We start from the raw sequence: 18,689 nt of genomic DNA on the forward strand, positions 1-18,689 counted from the left end.
CACGTACACATTTGGAAGGACAGGGCACAGAGTATTTGTGCACACATGGTGTCATTCTCACCTTTATCATATGGGATATAACATATTAAAAGGCAGCTGGATGCAAGTAACTCTCAACAAATTGCAAAATGTACCAGAGAGGTTTGTAATTTTCTTTCTTTTTCCATAAATCGCTAAAATGTATGAATGGCCTAACACTGAATTAAATGCATGAATTGCATTATTTGAATGTGATGTACAGTGCCTTGCAAAAGTATTCATACCCCTTAATTTTTTTTCACGTTTTGTTTTGTTGCAGCATTATGTTAAACTGCTTTAAATTACTTTTTTTCCCCCACATCAATCTACATCTGATAAACCATAATGACAAAGCACAAAACAGGTTTGTAACAACTTTGCAAATTTATTAGAAATAAAAAACTGAAAAGATCCCGTTGCATAAATATTCATACCCTTTTCTGGGACACTCGAAATTTAGCTCAGGAGCATTCATATTGCTTATAGATGTTACTACACTTCGAGTGGAGTTAAACTGTGGCAAATTCATTTTAATGAGTATGATTTAGAACCTCTCAGAAAAGGTCTAACAGCTGAAAATTCATATCAGAGCAAAAACCAAGTCCTGAGGTCAAGATAACTGCCTGTAGAGCTCAGTGACAGACTTGCATTAAGGCAATGATCTAGGGAAGAGTTCAGAAAAAAATCTGCTGCATTGAAGGTTCACAGAAGCATTATCCATAATGCAAGACGATTGGAACAACTAGGACTCTAGAAAATGTCTGCCAGCCCCCATCCAAGCTGACAGAGCTTGAGAGGTGAAAAGGTGAGGCAAAGAATGGAAGATAATTGCCAAATGCAGATGTGCAAAGCTTGTCACATCATACCCCAAAAGACTTGAGGCTGTAAAGGTGCTTCAACCATGTACTGAGTTAAGGGTATGAATACTTATGCAATGTACTTATTTCAGTGTTTTATTTTTAATAAATTTGTAAAATTTGCAAATCTGGTCTTTGTTTTGCCATTATGGTGTATGGAGTGTGAATTGATGTGGGAAAAAACTAATTTAAAGCAGTTTAACATAATACTGCAACAAAATTGAATACTTTTGCAAGGCACTGTAGGCATGTATAACCTTGTGGACTGTCTATATCCAAAAATTGTATCTTTAAAGCAGGGGTACTTTAGCTCTTTATTTCATAAGCATAATGCAAATCTGGATTTGGGTTATATCGACATGTTCACTAACGGCAGTTGAATAATGTAATTCAGGCGTTCCCAACCTTTTTTACTCTGGGGCCCCCCTTCTTCTCCGGTCAATTTTGCAAGGCCCCCCTATGCCTGACATGTCCTCTTATACTGTACTTCCGCAGTAAAAAAAGTATTTATTTTTTAAACCTTTTTTATTAACCAAAACATTTGTTTTGCCTTATTATTATTCTACTGCATGTTATAAAAAACCCCTCAAAATTCAAAACTCAACTTTAAATTAAAACTTTAAATATACCTTATAATCTTTAAAGAAAACTTCTGCTTAACTCTGACTTTTTAAAATTATAGAGAGAGAGAGAGAGAGAGAGAGAGAGAGAGAGAGCGAAAGAGAGAGAGAGAGAGATTTAAAGCTCCTGAATTCTTTACTTCAGACATTCTTGATTTTTGAACCTGACTGACTGAATAGCTACTGTTTGTATCCATTAAAAAAACACAAATTCAAAATACAGCAAATACATTCTAAATCTGTTGAAACACATCGATGTTAAGGTTTGACGTAGACGGGATCAGTGAACTCTCTCAGTGCGCACCTGATGCCAGGGCCGTCGGCAGAAAATTTTCATTGGGGGGGCATTTCGTTTTCATAGGGGGGCACACTTTTTATGATATCATAAACAGACATTAGACGTACTATATATATATATATATAACAATATCAACAATAGCCGATCACAGACATGTCTGCTAATTGCGCAGCTGAGCAAATGGATAATTTTTTTTAAGGAATCGTGTAGGCTGTTAACATATGCACTGTCTAAAATTTATCGATACATCACTATAATATTATATGCGACTATATACTTTGCTAAAACAATATTCTTGAATTCAACGAATTCATGACAATATTTTACATTAAACTACCCAAAAAGTTATAGTTAAAAGTTCCTTAAAAGCATGTAAAGTTAAAAAACGTATTTACGTACTTACTAGTTTTAAAACACTTACTGCATGAATTAAAAAAAAACTGCTATACACATATCAGACAAAATTGTATTGTATTAAAAAAACAGTTGTTGTCGACAAATCCTTTAAATTTTATGGTAGCCTATTCAAACAGAAGAACATAAAAAATATGAGCAGCTACAAGATTATAGTACAAATTTATATATAAACATTATGAAATAAATCACAAATTATAATGGCATTCGTTATAAACACCATACAAAAGTCTAACCATATACGATTTTAAAGAGAAACTGAAACGCATATATGCATCTTTCTGCAAGAATACAAAACTTTCCACTTCTAGAGGCTCCAGCGCGATCGCTTAGATTTTTTTCCTTATAGCGGAACCAACATAAAATATGTCATTTTTGGTCACATAAATAAGAATAAGACATTATTCCGAACTGTAAAAGGTTAACCTCTATTTGCACTTACTATAAAAACAGCTTTCGTAAAATAAAGAAAAAGTGTGGGCTTTCAGCCTTCTCTGTTTCCTTGAGCTTGCTGCGCGGTCACTAAATGAACCAGAACTCAGTGTAGACATGTCGCACAGTTTTTTTATTTGGTTTGATAATATGTTAATTACTATAGCCTATGATCATTCTTGTATACAATAAATTACGAGCTTCAGAGCGCGCAGACAAAATGCAGTCATGTTATATTATTTCAGAGCCTGCTGATTGGGAAAACAGTTCTGGGAGTTTATTATAACAAAGCACTTTGAGACATTTCTCAAGCATTTTAAAATGATGGAACTAGAATTTAAGATGCTGTGCAATGAGATCGGTCCGTTGGTTGGTCTAGTTACGCTATCACATCGCAAAGTCACGTCAAATTTTTGATGCGCATCAAGGAATGTATTAGGTAAAAGTGTTTCCATCGAGTTTATGTGCATGTTTTCTTACCGGATAAGAATTTTATCCTACTTGGCACATACGTTTTTACCAGCATTTTTAGAATTTATGCGCATCTTGGTGCTTCCATCCAGTGTGTTTATGCAATATCCCAAATTGTACATAAAAAAGGTTACGGAAATGATTATTTATTAGCTTCATATTAGTTTACCGTTGTAGAGATTAGTGTTCCTTTAGAGCTAGTAAGTTTGTTTGGCAGTATTTAATGCTAGATCAATGTTTTTCGTTCTCAAACGTAACCCAGCAAGCAATTTTGCGTTTAAAAGACGCCTATTAGCCGTTCAAACACTACACGAACGACTCTAATAGACAGTGAATATGGGTCTAGACTAAAACAAGACTGAATTTGGGCTGTCAGTGAAAATTTAATAGACGTCTAACCATAGCTTAAGAATAGACTAGACATCAGTTAGACCACTATTGAACGACTACATGTATACGTCTAATAGACAGTGAATATGGGTCTAGACTAAAACAAGACTGAATGTGGGCTGTCAGTGAAAATTGAATAGACGTCTAACCATAGCCCAAGAATAGACTAGACATCAGTTAGACCATTATTGAACGACTACATGTATACGTCTAATAGACAGTGAATATGGGTCTAGACCAGAGGTCTCAAACTCAATTCCTGGAGGGCCGCAGCTCTGCAGAGTTTAGCTCCAACCAGCTCCAGCTCACACCTGCTTGGAGTTTCTAGTAATCCTGAAGACCTTGATTAGCTGGATCAGGTGTGTTTGATTAGGGTTGGAGCGAAAATGTGCAGAGCTGTGGCCCTCCAGGAATTGAGTTTGAGACCAGTGGTCTAGACTAAAACAAGACTGAATATGGGCTGTTAGTGAAAATTTAATAGACGTCTAACCATAGCCCAAGAATAGACTAGACATCAGTTAGACCACTATTGAACGACTACATGTATACGTCTAATAGACAGTGATTATGGGTCTAGACTAAAACAAGACTGAATTTGGGCTGTCAGTGAAAATTTAATAGACGTCTAACCATAGCCCAAGAATAGACTAGACATCAGTTAGACCATTATTGAACGACTACATGTATACGTCTAATAGACAGTGAATATGGGTCTAGACTAAAACAAGACTGAATGTGGGCTGTCAGTGAAAATTGAATAGACGTCTAACCATAGCCCAAGAATAGACTAGACATCAGTTAGACGACTATTGAACGACTACATGTATACGTCTAATAGACAGTGAATATGGGTCTAGACTAAAACAAAACTGAATGTGGGCTGTCAGTGAAAATTTAATAGACGTCTAACCATAGCCCAAGAATAGACTAGACATCAGTTAGACCATTATTGAACGACTACATGTATACGTCTAATAGACAGTGAATATGGGTCTAGACTAAAACAAGACTGAATGTGGGCTGTCAGTGAAAATTGAATAGACGTCTAACCATAGCCCAAGAATAGACTAGACATCAGTTAGACGACTATTGAACGACTACATGTATACGTCTAATAGACAGTGAATATGGGTCTAGACTAAAACAAGACTGAATGTGGGCTGTCAGTGAAAATTTAATAGACGTCTAACCATAGCCCAAGAATAGACTAGACATCAGTTAGACCATTATTGAACGACTACATGTATACGTCTAATAGACAGTGAATATGGGTCTAGACTAAAACAAGACTGAATGTGGGCTGTCAGTGAAAATTGAATAGACGTCTAACCATAGCCCAAGAATAGACTAGACATCAGTTAGACGACTATTGAACGACTACATGTATACGTCTAATAGACAGTGAATATGGGTCTAGACTAAAACAAGACTGAATGTGGGCTGTCAGTGAAAATTTAATAGACGTCTAACCATAGCCCAAGAATAGACTAGACATCAGTTAGACCATTATTGAACGACTACATGTATACGTCTAATAGACAGTGAATATGGGTCTAGACTAAAACAAGACTGAATGTGGGCTGTCAGTGAAAATTGAATAGACGTCTAACCATAGCCCAAGAATAGACTAGACATCAGTTAGACGACTATTGAACGACTACATGTATACGTCTAATAGACAGTGAATATGGGTCTAGACTAAAACAAGACTGAATGTGGGCTGTCAGTGAAAATTTAATAGACGTCTAACCATAGCCCAAGAATAGACTAGACATCAGTTAGACCATTATTGAACGACTACATGTATACGTCTAATAGACAGTGAATATGGGTCTAGACTAAAACAAGACTGAATGTGGGCTGTCAGTGAAAATTTAATAGACGTCTAACCATAGCCCAAGAATAGACTAGACATCAGTTAGACCATTACTGAACGACTACATGTATACGTCTAATAGACAGTGAATATGGGTCTAGACTAAAACAAGACTGAATGTGGGCTGTTAGTGAAAATTGAATAGACGTCTAACCATAGCCCAAGAATAGACTAGACATCAGTTAGACCATTTTTGAACGACTACATGTATACGTCTAATAGACAGTGAATATGGGTCTAGACTAAAACAAGACTGAATGTGGGCTGTTAGTGAAAATTGAATAGACGTCTAACCATAGCCCAAGAATAGACTAGACATCAGTTAGACCATTTTTGAACGACTACATGTATACGTCTAATAGACAGTGAATATGGGTCTAGACTAAAACAAGACTGAATGTGGGCTGTTAGTGAAAATTGAATAGACGTCTAACCATAGCCCAAGAATAGACTAGACATCAGTTAGACGACTATTGAACGACTACATGTATACGTCTAATAGACAGTGAATATGGGTCTAGACTAAAACAAGACTGAATGTGGGCTGTCAGTGAAAATTTAATAGACGTCTAACCATAGCCCAAGAATAGACTAGACATCAGTTAGACCATTATTGAACGACTACATGTATACGTCTAATAGACAGTGAATATGGGTCTAGACTAAAACAAGACTGAATTTGGGCTGTAAGTGAAAATTTAATAGACGTCTAACCATAGCCCAAGAATAGACTAGACATCAGTTAGACCATTATTGAACGACTACATGTATACGTCTAATAGACAGTGAATATGGGTCTAGACTAAAACAAGACTGAATTTGGGCTGTAAGTGAAAATTGAATAGACGTCTAACCATAGCCCAAGAATAGACTAGACATCAGTTAGACGACTATTGAACGACTACATGTATACGTCTAATAGACAGTGAATATGGGTCTAGACTAAAACAAGACTGAATGTGGGCTGTCAGTGAAAATTTAATAGACGTCTAACCATAGCCCAAGAATAGACTAGACATCAGTTAGACGACTATTGAACGACTACATGTATACGTCTAATAGACAGTGAATATGGGTCTAGACTAAAACAAGACTGAATGTGGGCTGTCAGTGAAAATTTAATAGACGTCTAACCATAGCCCAAGAATAGACTAGACATCAGTTAGACGACTATTGAACGACTACATGTATACGTCTAATAGACAGTGAATATGGGTCTAGACTAAAACAAGACTGAATGTGGGCTGTCAGTGAAAATTTAATAGACGTCTAACCATAGCCCAAGAATAGACTAGACATCAGTTAGACCATTATTGAACGACTACATGTATACGTCTAATAGACAGTGAATATGGGTCTAGACTAAAACAAGACTGAATTTGGGCTGTAAGTGAAAATTTAATAGACGTCTAACCATAGCCCAAGAATAGACTAGACATCAATTAGACGACTATTGAACGACTACATGTATACGTCTAATAGACAGTGAATATGGGTCTAGACTAAAACAAGACTGAATGTGGGCTGTCAGTGAAAATTGAATAGACGTCTAACCATAGCCCAAGAATAGACTAGACATCAGTTAGACGACTATTGAACGACTACATGTATACGTCTAATAGACAGTGAATATGGGTCTAGACTAAAACAAGACTGAATGTGGGCTGTCAGTGAAAATTGAATAGACGTCTAACCATAGCCCAAGAATAGACTAGACATCAGTTAGACGACTATTGAACGACTACATGTATACGTCTAATAGACAGTGAATATGGGTCTAGACTAAAACAAGACTGAATGTGGGCTGTCAGTGAAAATTTAATAGACGTCTAACCATAGCCCAAGAATAGACTAGACATCAGTTAGACGACTATTGAACGACTACATGTATACGTCTAATAGACAGTGAATATGGGTCTAGACTAAAACAAGACTGAATGTGGGCTGTCAGTGAAAATTTAATAGACGTCTAACCATAGCCCAAGAATAGACTAGACATCAGTTAGACGACTATTGAACGACTACATGTATACGTCTAATAGACAGTGAATATGGGTCTAGACTAAAACAAGACTGAATGTGGGCTGTCAGTGAAAATTTAATAGACGTCTAACCATAGCCCAAGAATAGACTAGACATCAGTTAGACGACTATTGAACGACTACATGTATACGTCTAATAGACAGTGAATATGGGTCTAGACTAAAACAAGACTGAATGTGGGCTGTCAGTGAAAATTTAATAGACGTCTAACCATAGCCCAAGAATAGACTAGACATCAGTTAGACCATTATTGAACGACTACATGTATACGTCTAATAGACAGTGAATATGGGTCTAGACTAAAACAAGACTGAATGTGGGCTGTCAGTGAAAATTGAATAGACGTCTAACCATAGCCCAAGAATAGACTAGACATCAGTTAGACCATTATTGAACGACTACATGTATACGTCTAATAGACAGTGAATATGGGTCTAGACTAAAACAAGACTGAATGTGGGCTGTCAGTGAAAATTGAATAGACGTCTAACCATAGCCCAAGAATAGACTAGACATCAGTTAGACCATTATTGAACGACTACATGTATACGTCTAATAGACAGTGAATATGGGTCTAGACTAAAACAAGACTGAATGTGGGCTGTCAGTGAAAATTGAATAGACGTCTAACCATAGCCCAAGAATAGACTAGACATCAGTTAGACCATTATTGAACGACTACATGTATACGTCTAATAGACAGTGAATATGGGTCTAGACTAAAACAAGACTGAATTTGGGCTGTTAGTGAAAATTTAATAGATGTCTAACCATAGCCCAAGAATAGACTAGACATCAGTTAGACCATTATTGAACGACTACATGTATACGTCTAATAGACAGTAAATATGGGTCTAGACTAAAACAAGACTGAGTTTGGGCTGTCAGTGAAAATTGAATAGACGTCTAACCATAGCCCAAGAATAGACTAGAAATCAGTTAGATGACTATTGAACGACTACATGTATACGTCTAATAGACAGTGAATATGGGTCTAGAGTAATTGATAATAATAATTGTGACTGGAATTAGAGCCAAATTTTAATCTAGGGCCTACTACAAATCTCAAAGCGATAAGTCCTTTTCAAGAAGCACAAACTACTTTAAGAGTCACAGCGTCAGTAGTACTGATAAGTCCTTTTTAAGCAGTGGCATCTCATCATTTCTTGAACAAGGCCATCCTAAAATTCCCCGACTCACTAAACTCAACGAATAGGACAAATACAAGGCAAGGGAGGCAGTGTCTCCTCAAAATATTGGATGAAAAAAAATTCTAGTGCAAGAATTAAAACAATGCCAATTTTACAAAATATGATGTTAGAAAGTGTAAAAATCCCTCATTTTTCTAAAGTCCAACCGTGACACCAGCAGGTAAAGTTACAGCGGGAATTCGTGTCTCCAAAGAACTTAGCTCCAATCCTAATCAAACACATCAGCACCAGCTAATGAATGTATTTTAAGATCATTAGAAAAGCTACAGACAAGTGTGTTTAATTAGGGTTGGGGCTAAAACCTGCAGGACAGTGCGAAGTTTCCGCAATATGAAACAAACCCTTTCACTTAAAGATTTCTTGACATTTTACAACAGATTTGTGGTTTTGTATTGCTCTCTGAACATTGTCTTATGATATGTGAATAGAGAATTTTAACAATAAAATGATGTGGAATATTTTTTCATGTACCTTCAAAATGCATGCACTATAGGGTTAATAAATAGAATACTGATTATATTGTTAACGTAAAATTATAAGTTTTTTTTTTTAATAGTGTAATTAAACAAGAAAATGCAATTGACATTTTATTTAAAAAAATAAAATCAAGTTCAATCAACCTCTCCTTCCGTCAATGGGGACGAGAAAGCACTGAGTAACGCTCAAGTAGACCGGGTTAAAGCCAATTAAAAAGAAAAGTACCCAACATTTATTACACTAATATATGTGTAATCTATTTGGAGAACGAACTGAAAGAGCATTGACTGCAAAGTTTTATTTCTATGATGTTAAACTGTGGAGCAAGCTACTTTGTGTTTTTGGGTGTGTTAAAATGATAACCATGTTGCAGAAACATTTCTACCTCAGTTTTTATGCTCTTTCTTTAGCGTAAAAACTGGTGTAAAATACTCATGTTTACAAGAACCTGTTAGCAGGAACAAATATGACAAATATGGTTCAAACATGAGAACAAGAGGTGACTGTAAAAGAAACCTCAAGTGTTAATATATGACAGACCGAGCTTGATAAACTATATTTCCACCAAGCAAGAACAATTTTCAAACAAAAAATCAGTGCGAATGTTCAATGTATACTGTTGACTTTATTATTATTAGGCAAGTTACATTGAAGGTTTGTTCTCACAAAGTGCTCTATTGTGACAGCTCATACTTGTAAAACAGAGTTCCTGATTTTATAGGACAAGACAAGCTAAAAGACCCATTTTGCACTTGTTCAGTACATGTGTCCAAGTGATCATCATAATTCAGGTCTTTGTCCCACACCTCCATTTTCAGGGTTTCAGTTGGTTTGCAATTTGGGAAGTAGAACTCTGCAGACCATGAAGGATTAGAGGTATCTTTCTGATATTCTGTCTGTCCTCCAAAAGTAGAGCCACACCAGATCTTGACGTATGGATCGGGTTTGTTTCCAGCAGGATCACCGCTGAGGCTCCTGGCACTTAAGCCAAACACCCGAACAGCAGCGCTGGCAAAGTCCAGCTGAGATGCCAACATCAGCATGGCCAGAGACACCAGCCGAAGACGATCAAACACTGCCATGGCTGTCAGAAAGAATTTATGTTCAGTTATAAAGATATAACAAACAAATACTAAATATGAAAATGATTCAGTGTAAAAGATGCCTTACCTCACATGTATTAGCGTCCGTATGAATGCTTCCTGATCCTCACCCCCTTTATAAAGACAATTCCACCTTGAAAATCTTACAAAATGTGATCAACAGGTGGTTAAATCCCATGCTTATCTGTGTAAAATATATTATGAAATTTGCTAAGACACCAACGCAATCAGTTACTTTTTTTATGGAGTAACGCAATATTGTTTTTTGCTCAAGAACAAGATACGTAGTTCAAGTACACGTGAAAAAACAGGTGGTCATTCACACTTTTATCATAGAAACAAGGAGTGGATGAAGATTTAGGGACCACAAACCTACAAATTAACTCTCAAGCAGTTGACATCGAATGTTGTCATCTTTCATCATTTGTTGCAAAATAATTTATTATTATTTTTCTATGCAGGTTGAGTAGTGTGAACACATGGACAAATAATTATACTGTATATGACATTACTGAAATGTGGGCACAAATAAAGAGCATCAGATATTAAGAGAAATGAAATGCACTTACAGTGCCCTCCACAAATATTAGCACCCTTGGTTAATAAAAGCAAAGACAGCTATGAAAATAAATCTGCATTGTTTATCCTTTTGAAACTTTCATTCCAAAAATTCACAAAATTCTAATCTTTCATTGAAGTAAAAAAATAAAAAAAGGGGTGGGGGGGGGGGGTATTTTTCTCTGGTTCACGTTGGCCACAATTATTGGCACCCAAGTCCTTTTCCCAAGATCACAGCTCTGAATTTTCTCCTATAATCCATGGTGTGTTTGGAGAACACCTAACAAGAAATCAGAGACCGTTCCCTCGTATACAGAATCTCTCCAGATCCTTCAGATTCCCAGTTCCATGTTGGTGCTTCTCCTCTTCAGTTCACCCCACTTTCTTTCTTTTCTTACAGCCACTTTCTATTTTGTGAAGCTGAGCAAGCTTGTACTGCACATCAGAACTAATGTTCTTTGGTTTTACTCTTTGTGACGGACATTTAAGGGAATTTGGCATTTGTGTTCCTCATATTTAAAATCCTGTGCAACAAGAAGTCATGGCTGGACAGTTTCATGCTCCTAAGTGTTCAAAAAATGGTAATATGAATGGGAATATATTTCAGAGATATTTTACTCATAAGAATTTCTAGGAGTGCCAATAATTGTGACCAACATGAACTAGAGAAAAACATTAATTTCATAATGAGATTTCCCCCCAGTTTCCATTGTTTTACTTCAATGAAAGGTTAGAATTTAGTGAATTTTTGGAATTAAAGATTAAAAGGATAAACAATGCAGATTTATTTCCACAGCTGCTTTTGCTCATATTTACCAAGGGTGCCGATATTTGTGGAGGGCACTGTCAGTAAAAGTCAGTTTAATCAGCTCTTTTTTTTTTTTTTAAATTCTTAGTTAAAAAAAAACAACAACAACAAAAAAACAATAAGGGCAGATAAAAACTACACACATATCATTGCAAAGCATTTAAACTTTATTATATCAGGCTTGTTGCACTGGAGGTTTGTTTCAAAGCAGCTTTGGTGTGGAACAAACCTGTACAACAGCTTTAGAAATACAAATATCTGCCAGCTTCAAAACTGTAATACAGGGTCCCACTATTCAGTTGACAAACATGGGTGGATGACCCATATTTAACATTTCTTACACACGTGCCCAGGTAATCATCAAAATTCAGGTCTTTGTCCCACACCTGAATTACCAGGTCATCGTCTGCTTTGCAGTTTGGGAAGTTGAACTCTGCAGACCATGAAGGATCGGCGGTATCCCGGAGAAATTCTGTCATCCCTCCAAAAGACCCTCCACACCAGACTTTAACGTATGGATCAGGATCATTTCCAAAGGGATCACCGGTGAGTTGCCGGGCACTCAAGCCAAACAACCGAACAGAAGCGCTAGTGAAGTCCAGCTGAGATGCCAGCATCAACACGGTCAGAGACACCAGGTGAAGATGATCAAACACTGCCATGGCTGTCAAAAGAATACATGTTCAGTTAGAAAAATATGTTATAAAAAAAGTGTCAAGAAGCTGAGGTGTGATTCAGTGTTAAAGATGCCTTACCTCATTTGTATTCGAATCCGTATTAATGCTTTGTGATCCTCACCCCTTTATAAAGCCAGTACCAACTTCCAGTATGTGACCAGGTGGATAAATGTCATGTGTATCTGTGTTAAGTTTCTATGTTGTCCTCTTTATGTCAAGCTGCCAAGAACAGTGATGTGCCATGGTGTTTTGAAATGAGGAGACAAAGTCCTAAGTTTTTTTTCTTTTTCTTAAATCAAACGTAAACTCATATCACAGTCACATTTTCTTGGTTAAATAAACATTACTTACACAATCAATAAAAAAAGAATATTTTTTAAAGCCAAGTATGAATCTTATTAAGTTAGTGTTTTTAGGCTTTTTATTCCAAAACAATAACTCAAGGTAGTAATGATTTAAACAATGTATTTTATTTGTAAACTTACGTTCAGCTATTCTTTTTGATAGTTTTAACTTTTTGATTTTTTTCGGATCATCAAACAGTGATATTGTGAAATATTACAATATAATTTATTCCTGTGATGCAAAGCTGAGCTTTCATTAGTTATTACTCCAAATGATCCTTCAGATATCATTCTAATATGCTGGTTTATTATTACTTATTTATTATACTTTTTTCAGGATTAATTGATGGTTAAAACGTTAAAAAGTACAGCATTTCTTTAAAATATAAATCTTTTCTAAGTCTTTGCGATCACTTTTTATCAATGTTACATCCTTGCTGAATAAAAGTATTAATTTCTTAAAAATTAATAAGGTCGATCTCCAGGAACAGGGTTGGGCACCCATGACTTAAAGGGGTAGTTCACCCAAAAATGGGGAAAGACAGTAGATCCATTTTTAGCAGCAATAACTTGAAGCATTCATTTTCGGTGTGACTTTATCAGTCTCTCACATCGTTCTGGAGGAATTCGGACCACTCTTCTTTTCAGTGTTGCTCCAGTTTATTGAGGTTTCTGGGCATTTGCTTTTGCACAGCTCTCACCACAGCACTTGACTCAGGATGAGCTCTGGACTTTGACTGGGCTATTGCAACACATTGACTCTTTTCTTTCCAGCCATTCTGTTGTAGATTTGACGATGTGCTTGGGATCATTGTCCTGTTGCATGACCCAATTTTGGCTGAACTGGAGATGTTGGACAGATGCCCTCGCATTTGACTGTAGAATACTTTGATATACAGAGGAGTTCATGGCCAAGTCAATGACTGTGAGGTGCCAGGGTCCTGTGGCTTCAAAACAAGCACAAAATGACCAGCCCCCCTCCAGCATGTTTGTCTTTTGGTATGAGGTGTTTGTGCTGATGTGCTCTTTAGCTTTTCACCAAACTTGGCGTTGTGCATTATGGCCAAACATCCCCACTTCTGTCTCGTCTGTTCAAAGGACATTATTCTAGAAGACTTGTGTTTTGTTCAGATGCAACTTTGCAGACCTAAACTGTGCTGCAATGTTTTTTTAGATAGCAGAGACTTTCTTCTGCCAAGCCTTCCAACATGCCATTTTGTCCCATATTTTTCTAATGCCATTGTCATGAACTTTATCATTTAACATGTTAACTGAGGCCTGTAGAGTCTGAGGTGTAGTTCTTGGGTTGTGTGCCATTTCTCTGAGCTTTACACGGTCTGATCTTGCGGTGAATTTTCTGGGACGTCCACTCCTGGAAGGAGAGGTGTCCGTTTTAAATGCATTCCACTTGTGAATAAATTTCAAATAGTTTGGAAATGGCCGTATTACTCTTCTCAGATTGATGGCAGCAACAATTGCTTCTCTAAGGTGATTGCTGATGTCTTACCTCCTTGGCATTGTGTTAACACACACCTGAAGACTCCAGACCAGCAAACTGCCAAAGCATATGCTTTTATAGAGGCGCTCAGACTTGCAAGGTATTTGATTAGCGGTGCTTGACCGTTATTTACCCTCTTAATTCCATTGTTTTGGCTTTTCCATTTCGCCTTTATTTTTGTTCAGTAAATAATGACACAGTGCAATTTGTCATGTTTCTTTTTTAATGATGTCCTGAAACTGAAAACCAAGGAATTCAATAGGGTGTCCTAACTTTTTCCACATGATCGTATATAATGGCAGTGAATAGGTGTTGAAATTTTGAAGTCCAATAAAATGCATCCATCCATCATAAAAAGGTAATAAATGCCTTCTGAAGTGGCTTTATGCATTTGTGTAAGAAAAATATCCATATTTAAAACCTTATATACCATAATCTCTTCTGGTGTAGCATAAGCTTTTTGGGTGAACTATCCGTTTAAGAATCATTATTTGTATATCAATATCATCAGCTCTGAACTGCATGATTACTAATCAAGCATGCATTGTGAATTGAGACGCAGAGGCAAGCTTAATTTATTTAAATGACTTTTATTAAGTTTACAAATAGGGTAACAAATGCTGTTTTACTGGAGCGCAAAGCGCAGTTTTATACGAAGCTTGAACATCCTATACTTAGTGCAAAACATACAGTTAAACATTGCCGATGATTCCCTACATGTTTTTGTTTGGTTTTCATTTTAAGTAACTCTTTTAACATTTTGTACAATGTTAAATATCATACGGAGAGAGAGAGAGAGAGAGAGAGAGAGAAAGAAATAGAAAGAAAAAAAAACACTGAATGAAAGTCGCCAGAGGAAATCTAGAGACTCAAAAGACAGCAAAACAAGCGGATCAGATAGTAGTACAAAACAAAATAACTTAATGACAGGTCAGTAGCATTAAGTAAACATTGTTCTGTTGTATTCCACAGGAGAGCGACTAGAAAAGAGGGTTTCATTCACTAAGATACGTTTCGAGTGAGTTTGTGTGCATTCTCTGTAACTAACGTCTCATGCGAACACAAAAAAAACGGAACATTTTATTATTTTTTTTAAACCATAAACTGCCGAATGGCTCGTTCGCACATCAGCACACTACACTTTTTTTCTTTTTCAAAGCAAAGTGAACGATAAAGAAAAAGTTTTTTTTTTTTTTTTTTTCCCAAGGTGCTGTATCATTTACATCAGAGGTCAGAGGTGAATCTCGTTTAACGTTGTACATCCTGCACTGCAGTTACAATTAGCACCCTCCACGGTCAAACAGGAGGACCTGTTTCGTACAGCGAGAGCAAATTAACACTTGCGTCATATCTGGAACAGGGACATGGCACTCAGAAGGTAGTACTCCACAGATTTCATTAGTCTGAACACTGAGCAGGTTGGACCTCTTTGTTAAAGACCTTTTGATGTGTTCACAGTTTAAACAAACCGAACGACAAAGTGGGTAAAAAACGAGCGGTCTACAGGTAAAGCGTTGTGTACAGAGCAAGATAAAGGTAAAACGATCGTATTTTAAATATAGAGAGCCAGTAACAAGCTGTATTCTAAGTCCATTCAGTAGTTAAGGTGATGTGAGCATCTCCACTACGTTTTTGTACCCCAAATAAAATGCTCTAAGGATCTGTACATTTGTTTCTGGTGAATCAGGACTGTTTTTTTTTTAACAAACCAAAGCATTTACAAGAGTGATTCGACTGACTGCTACAAAAAGAGAAACAGAGAGCTACTGATCTGCCATAAAACCGAAGGTCGTTGCCAGTACAGTGACTTGAGAACGCGCATGTATGGCAAGCCGTTTTAGCCTAAAATATACTAAGCTTTTCTTGTCGTAATTGCATTTTTACTAGCAACAACTCAATTAGACAGCTCTATAATTAAATTTTTACTAGTAACAATTCCACAAATAATCTGTCTAAATTTTCTCTACAAATAAATTTTTACTAGTCATATGTCTCCACTGACTTCCATTCTTTTTTAATTACAGAGCTCTACAGCTGAATTTTTACTAGTAAGAATTACAGTTAGAGAGCTCAATTAAATTCTTACAATTAAATTCTTACTAGTAACAATTTCATGTTTGTTACTAGTAAGTTATTTACTAGTAAATAAACACATCAAAGATGTGTTTAATTGCAGAGCTCTGTAATTGAATTAAAGAGCTCTCTAATTCAGTTCTTACTAGTAACTCCGATTAGAGAGCTCTCTAATTTAATTATTACTAGTAAAAATGCAATTACACAGCTCTATAATTCAATTTTTACTAGTAAATAAACACATTAAAGATATGTTTAATTGCAGAGCTCTGTAATTGAATTAAAGAGCTCTCTAATTCAGTTCTTACTAGTAACAATTAAATTAGAGAGCTCTTTAAATGGAATTATTACTAGTAAAAATTGATTTAGAGAGCTCTCTAATTGGAATTGTTACTAGTAATAACTAAAGCGTATAGCTCTGTAATTGTCATTCTTACTCGTAAAAATTGTTGTAAAGCTCTGTAATTAAAATTGAATTCAAGTCATTTGAGATGACTAGTAAAAATTCATTTGTAGAGCCCTCTAACTGGAATTGTTACTAGAAAGAATTGAATTAGAGAGCTCTCTAATTGTAATTCCAACTAGTAAACATTGATTTAAAGAGCTCTTTAATTGGCATTGTTACTAATAGGAATTGAATTATAGAGCTCTGCAATTGAATTGTTACTAGTAAAACTGCAACTACGACGAGTAACGCTTAGTATATTTTAGGCTAAAACGGCTTGCCATACGCATGGGCAGTGAGAGTTAAAACGAAGCGGACTGAATTATTAACAGTGCTGTTTTGGCAGAGTGGCATTGAGAGTGCTGTTCTTGTGGTGGTGAGGATTGCCTATCTTTTCCTACCTTTCTAGTCCTCATCAAGTGAAACTAAATGACTCGTGTCTCTCTACTCACACCGGAGAGGTTTTAGACGCTGGATGGCGTCAAAACCAATTAAGCAGATTAAGCTATTGGTGGTTCTGAAATACTTACAACATACTGTCCCCTGCATACTAACTTTCCTCGTTCTGCCTTTCTATCTGAGCCGATTCCTCACCTACACAAGAACCGCTCACGCCATTTAAGAGTCCATCTGGAAAACAAAGACACTGTGGTTGTCGAAAGCAGTTGAAATGACTCGTCTATGCACTGATGATAGGCACACTTACATTTGCATACTAAGGTAGTATCTCTTCACAGCCTTTGTGCTTTTGCACATCCTTTTTGCGACTAGGACTGCTATCAAATGGTTTCATTTGTAGGCAGTTTCAAACAGCGACAATTCGATCCTGTAATATATTAATATTCACCCTCTGTGAAGTCCAAAGACCAGCACTCCTTATATGTCAAACCTAACCCTAACCCGAAGCAAAAAAAAAATAAAAATAAAAATAATGCAAGGCACTAGAATCGTCAGAAAGCTCACTGGGCGAAGAGGGAAAGATTCGTTTCTTCAAGTACATTAATTGAATCCATTTTACATTCACATTTATCTAATAATATAAAGAAAGTACAAAGGGGAAAGAAAAGGGTTAAAGTGTCTCCAATAAGATGTGAATAATGAAATAGCTAGCCTTACATCTCATGAACGCTAATATCCAAAACCCTCGAAAATTTCATGTCTTCTTTTTTTTTTTTTTTTTGTCTACTTTTCTTTTTATCTAATGTTGTCCAACAACATTTATAATAATCACAGTGTTTCAACATCAAAAACTGATGAGTAAATACAGGTCCATACAGAACACGACTTCTTATTTGAATGTCTCGACTATCGTAAGAGGCCCCTAATGCTGCCATGATTAGAAAAAGCTGATAGTTTTAAAGCTCCGCAGGCCTTTGAGGTGACCAACCCCTAATCCAAACTCAATTTCATCCACTATTTCTAACATGTCACCTTGCGGTTTGGCCTGGTGAGAAATCCGGAGGACGGTACGAATGTGAATGTGCTGCAAAGCATGCTGGGATGCATGCTGAAGCTATTTGGGGGCAGTTGAAAGGCCTCTGAACGTGACAAAATAGAAAAAAACTGTCCCTAACATTCTGCTACACAAGGCCGGCTTGAAAGACATAGGGAAGAAAAACCAAACTGACCAATCAAATGATTGAATGAAATAACCCTCATAACCCAATTTAAAAACAAAGGGAAATCTGTACATGGATTTTCTCATTTTATCTAATGAAGGCCACTTCCTGTGTTTTAAAATGGGCTTTTTTCTACCATTGTAATTATTGCATTATTCCATGGCATTGCAGCAGAGGGTTAAGGGCAAGAGGGGAACAAGGACACTAGCTCACCGTCACCCACCCGACCTCCGTTTGCTGACATGCTTGATGTGTGAATTTATCAAGATATACAGATGGATACCGGTGGCGTTCATTCAGTTATAGGTCAAGCAAACCTCTAGTCTAACCCCTTGACGAATGTTAGGGGCTGGGTGGTGAAGGATGCCATCACTACACACCTTAACAAAAATGGTCACACTGTCTTTGGCCACGTAACATCGCACACAAGCATCTGTTGTTTTTATTTTCATTGTTG

The 18,689-nt window shown here is 36.6% G+C and overlaps 2 protein-coding genes across 2 annotated transcripts in view; both read right to left on the bottom strand.

Moving 5' to 3' along the window:
• Positions 1 to 9,712: 9,712 nt before the first annotated feature.
• Positions 9,713 to 10,211, bottom strand: LOC141333564 (perforin-1-like). The gene has a single exon (XM_073838604.1). The coding sequence runs from the start codon at positions 10,187 to 10,189 to the stop codon at positions 9,782 to 9,784; it is 408 nt and encodes a 135-aa protein (XP_073694705.1). The 5' UTR covers positions 10,190 to 10,211; the 3' UTR covers positions 9,713 to 9,781.
• A 759-nt stretch (positions 10,212 to 10,970) lies between these two features.
• The window catches only part of wnk1b (WNK lysine deficient protein kinase 1b), a 108,327-nt gene continuing 100,608 nt past the window's right edge, over positions 10,971 to 18,689 (bottom strand). The window contains exons 30-31 of the mRNA XM_073837700.1: positions 11,918 to 12,240; positions 10,971 to 11,048 (exon numbers count right to left, since the gene is read on the bottom strand). Of these exons, the coding sequence (XP_073693801.1) occupies positions 10,971 to 11,048; positions 11,918 to 12,240 (401 nt within the window). The remainder of the gene's footprint in view (positions 11,049 to 11,917; positions 12,241 to 18,689) is intronic.

Source organism: Garra rufa, chromosome 4 (genome assembly GCF_049309525.1).
Source record: "Garra rufa chromosome 4, GarRuf1.0, whole genome shotgun sequence".
Taxonomy (NCBI): domain Eukaryota; kingdom Metazoa; phylum Chordata; class Actinopteri; order Cypriniformes; family Cyprinidae; genus Garra; species Garra rufa.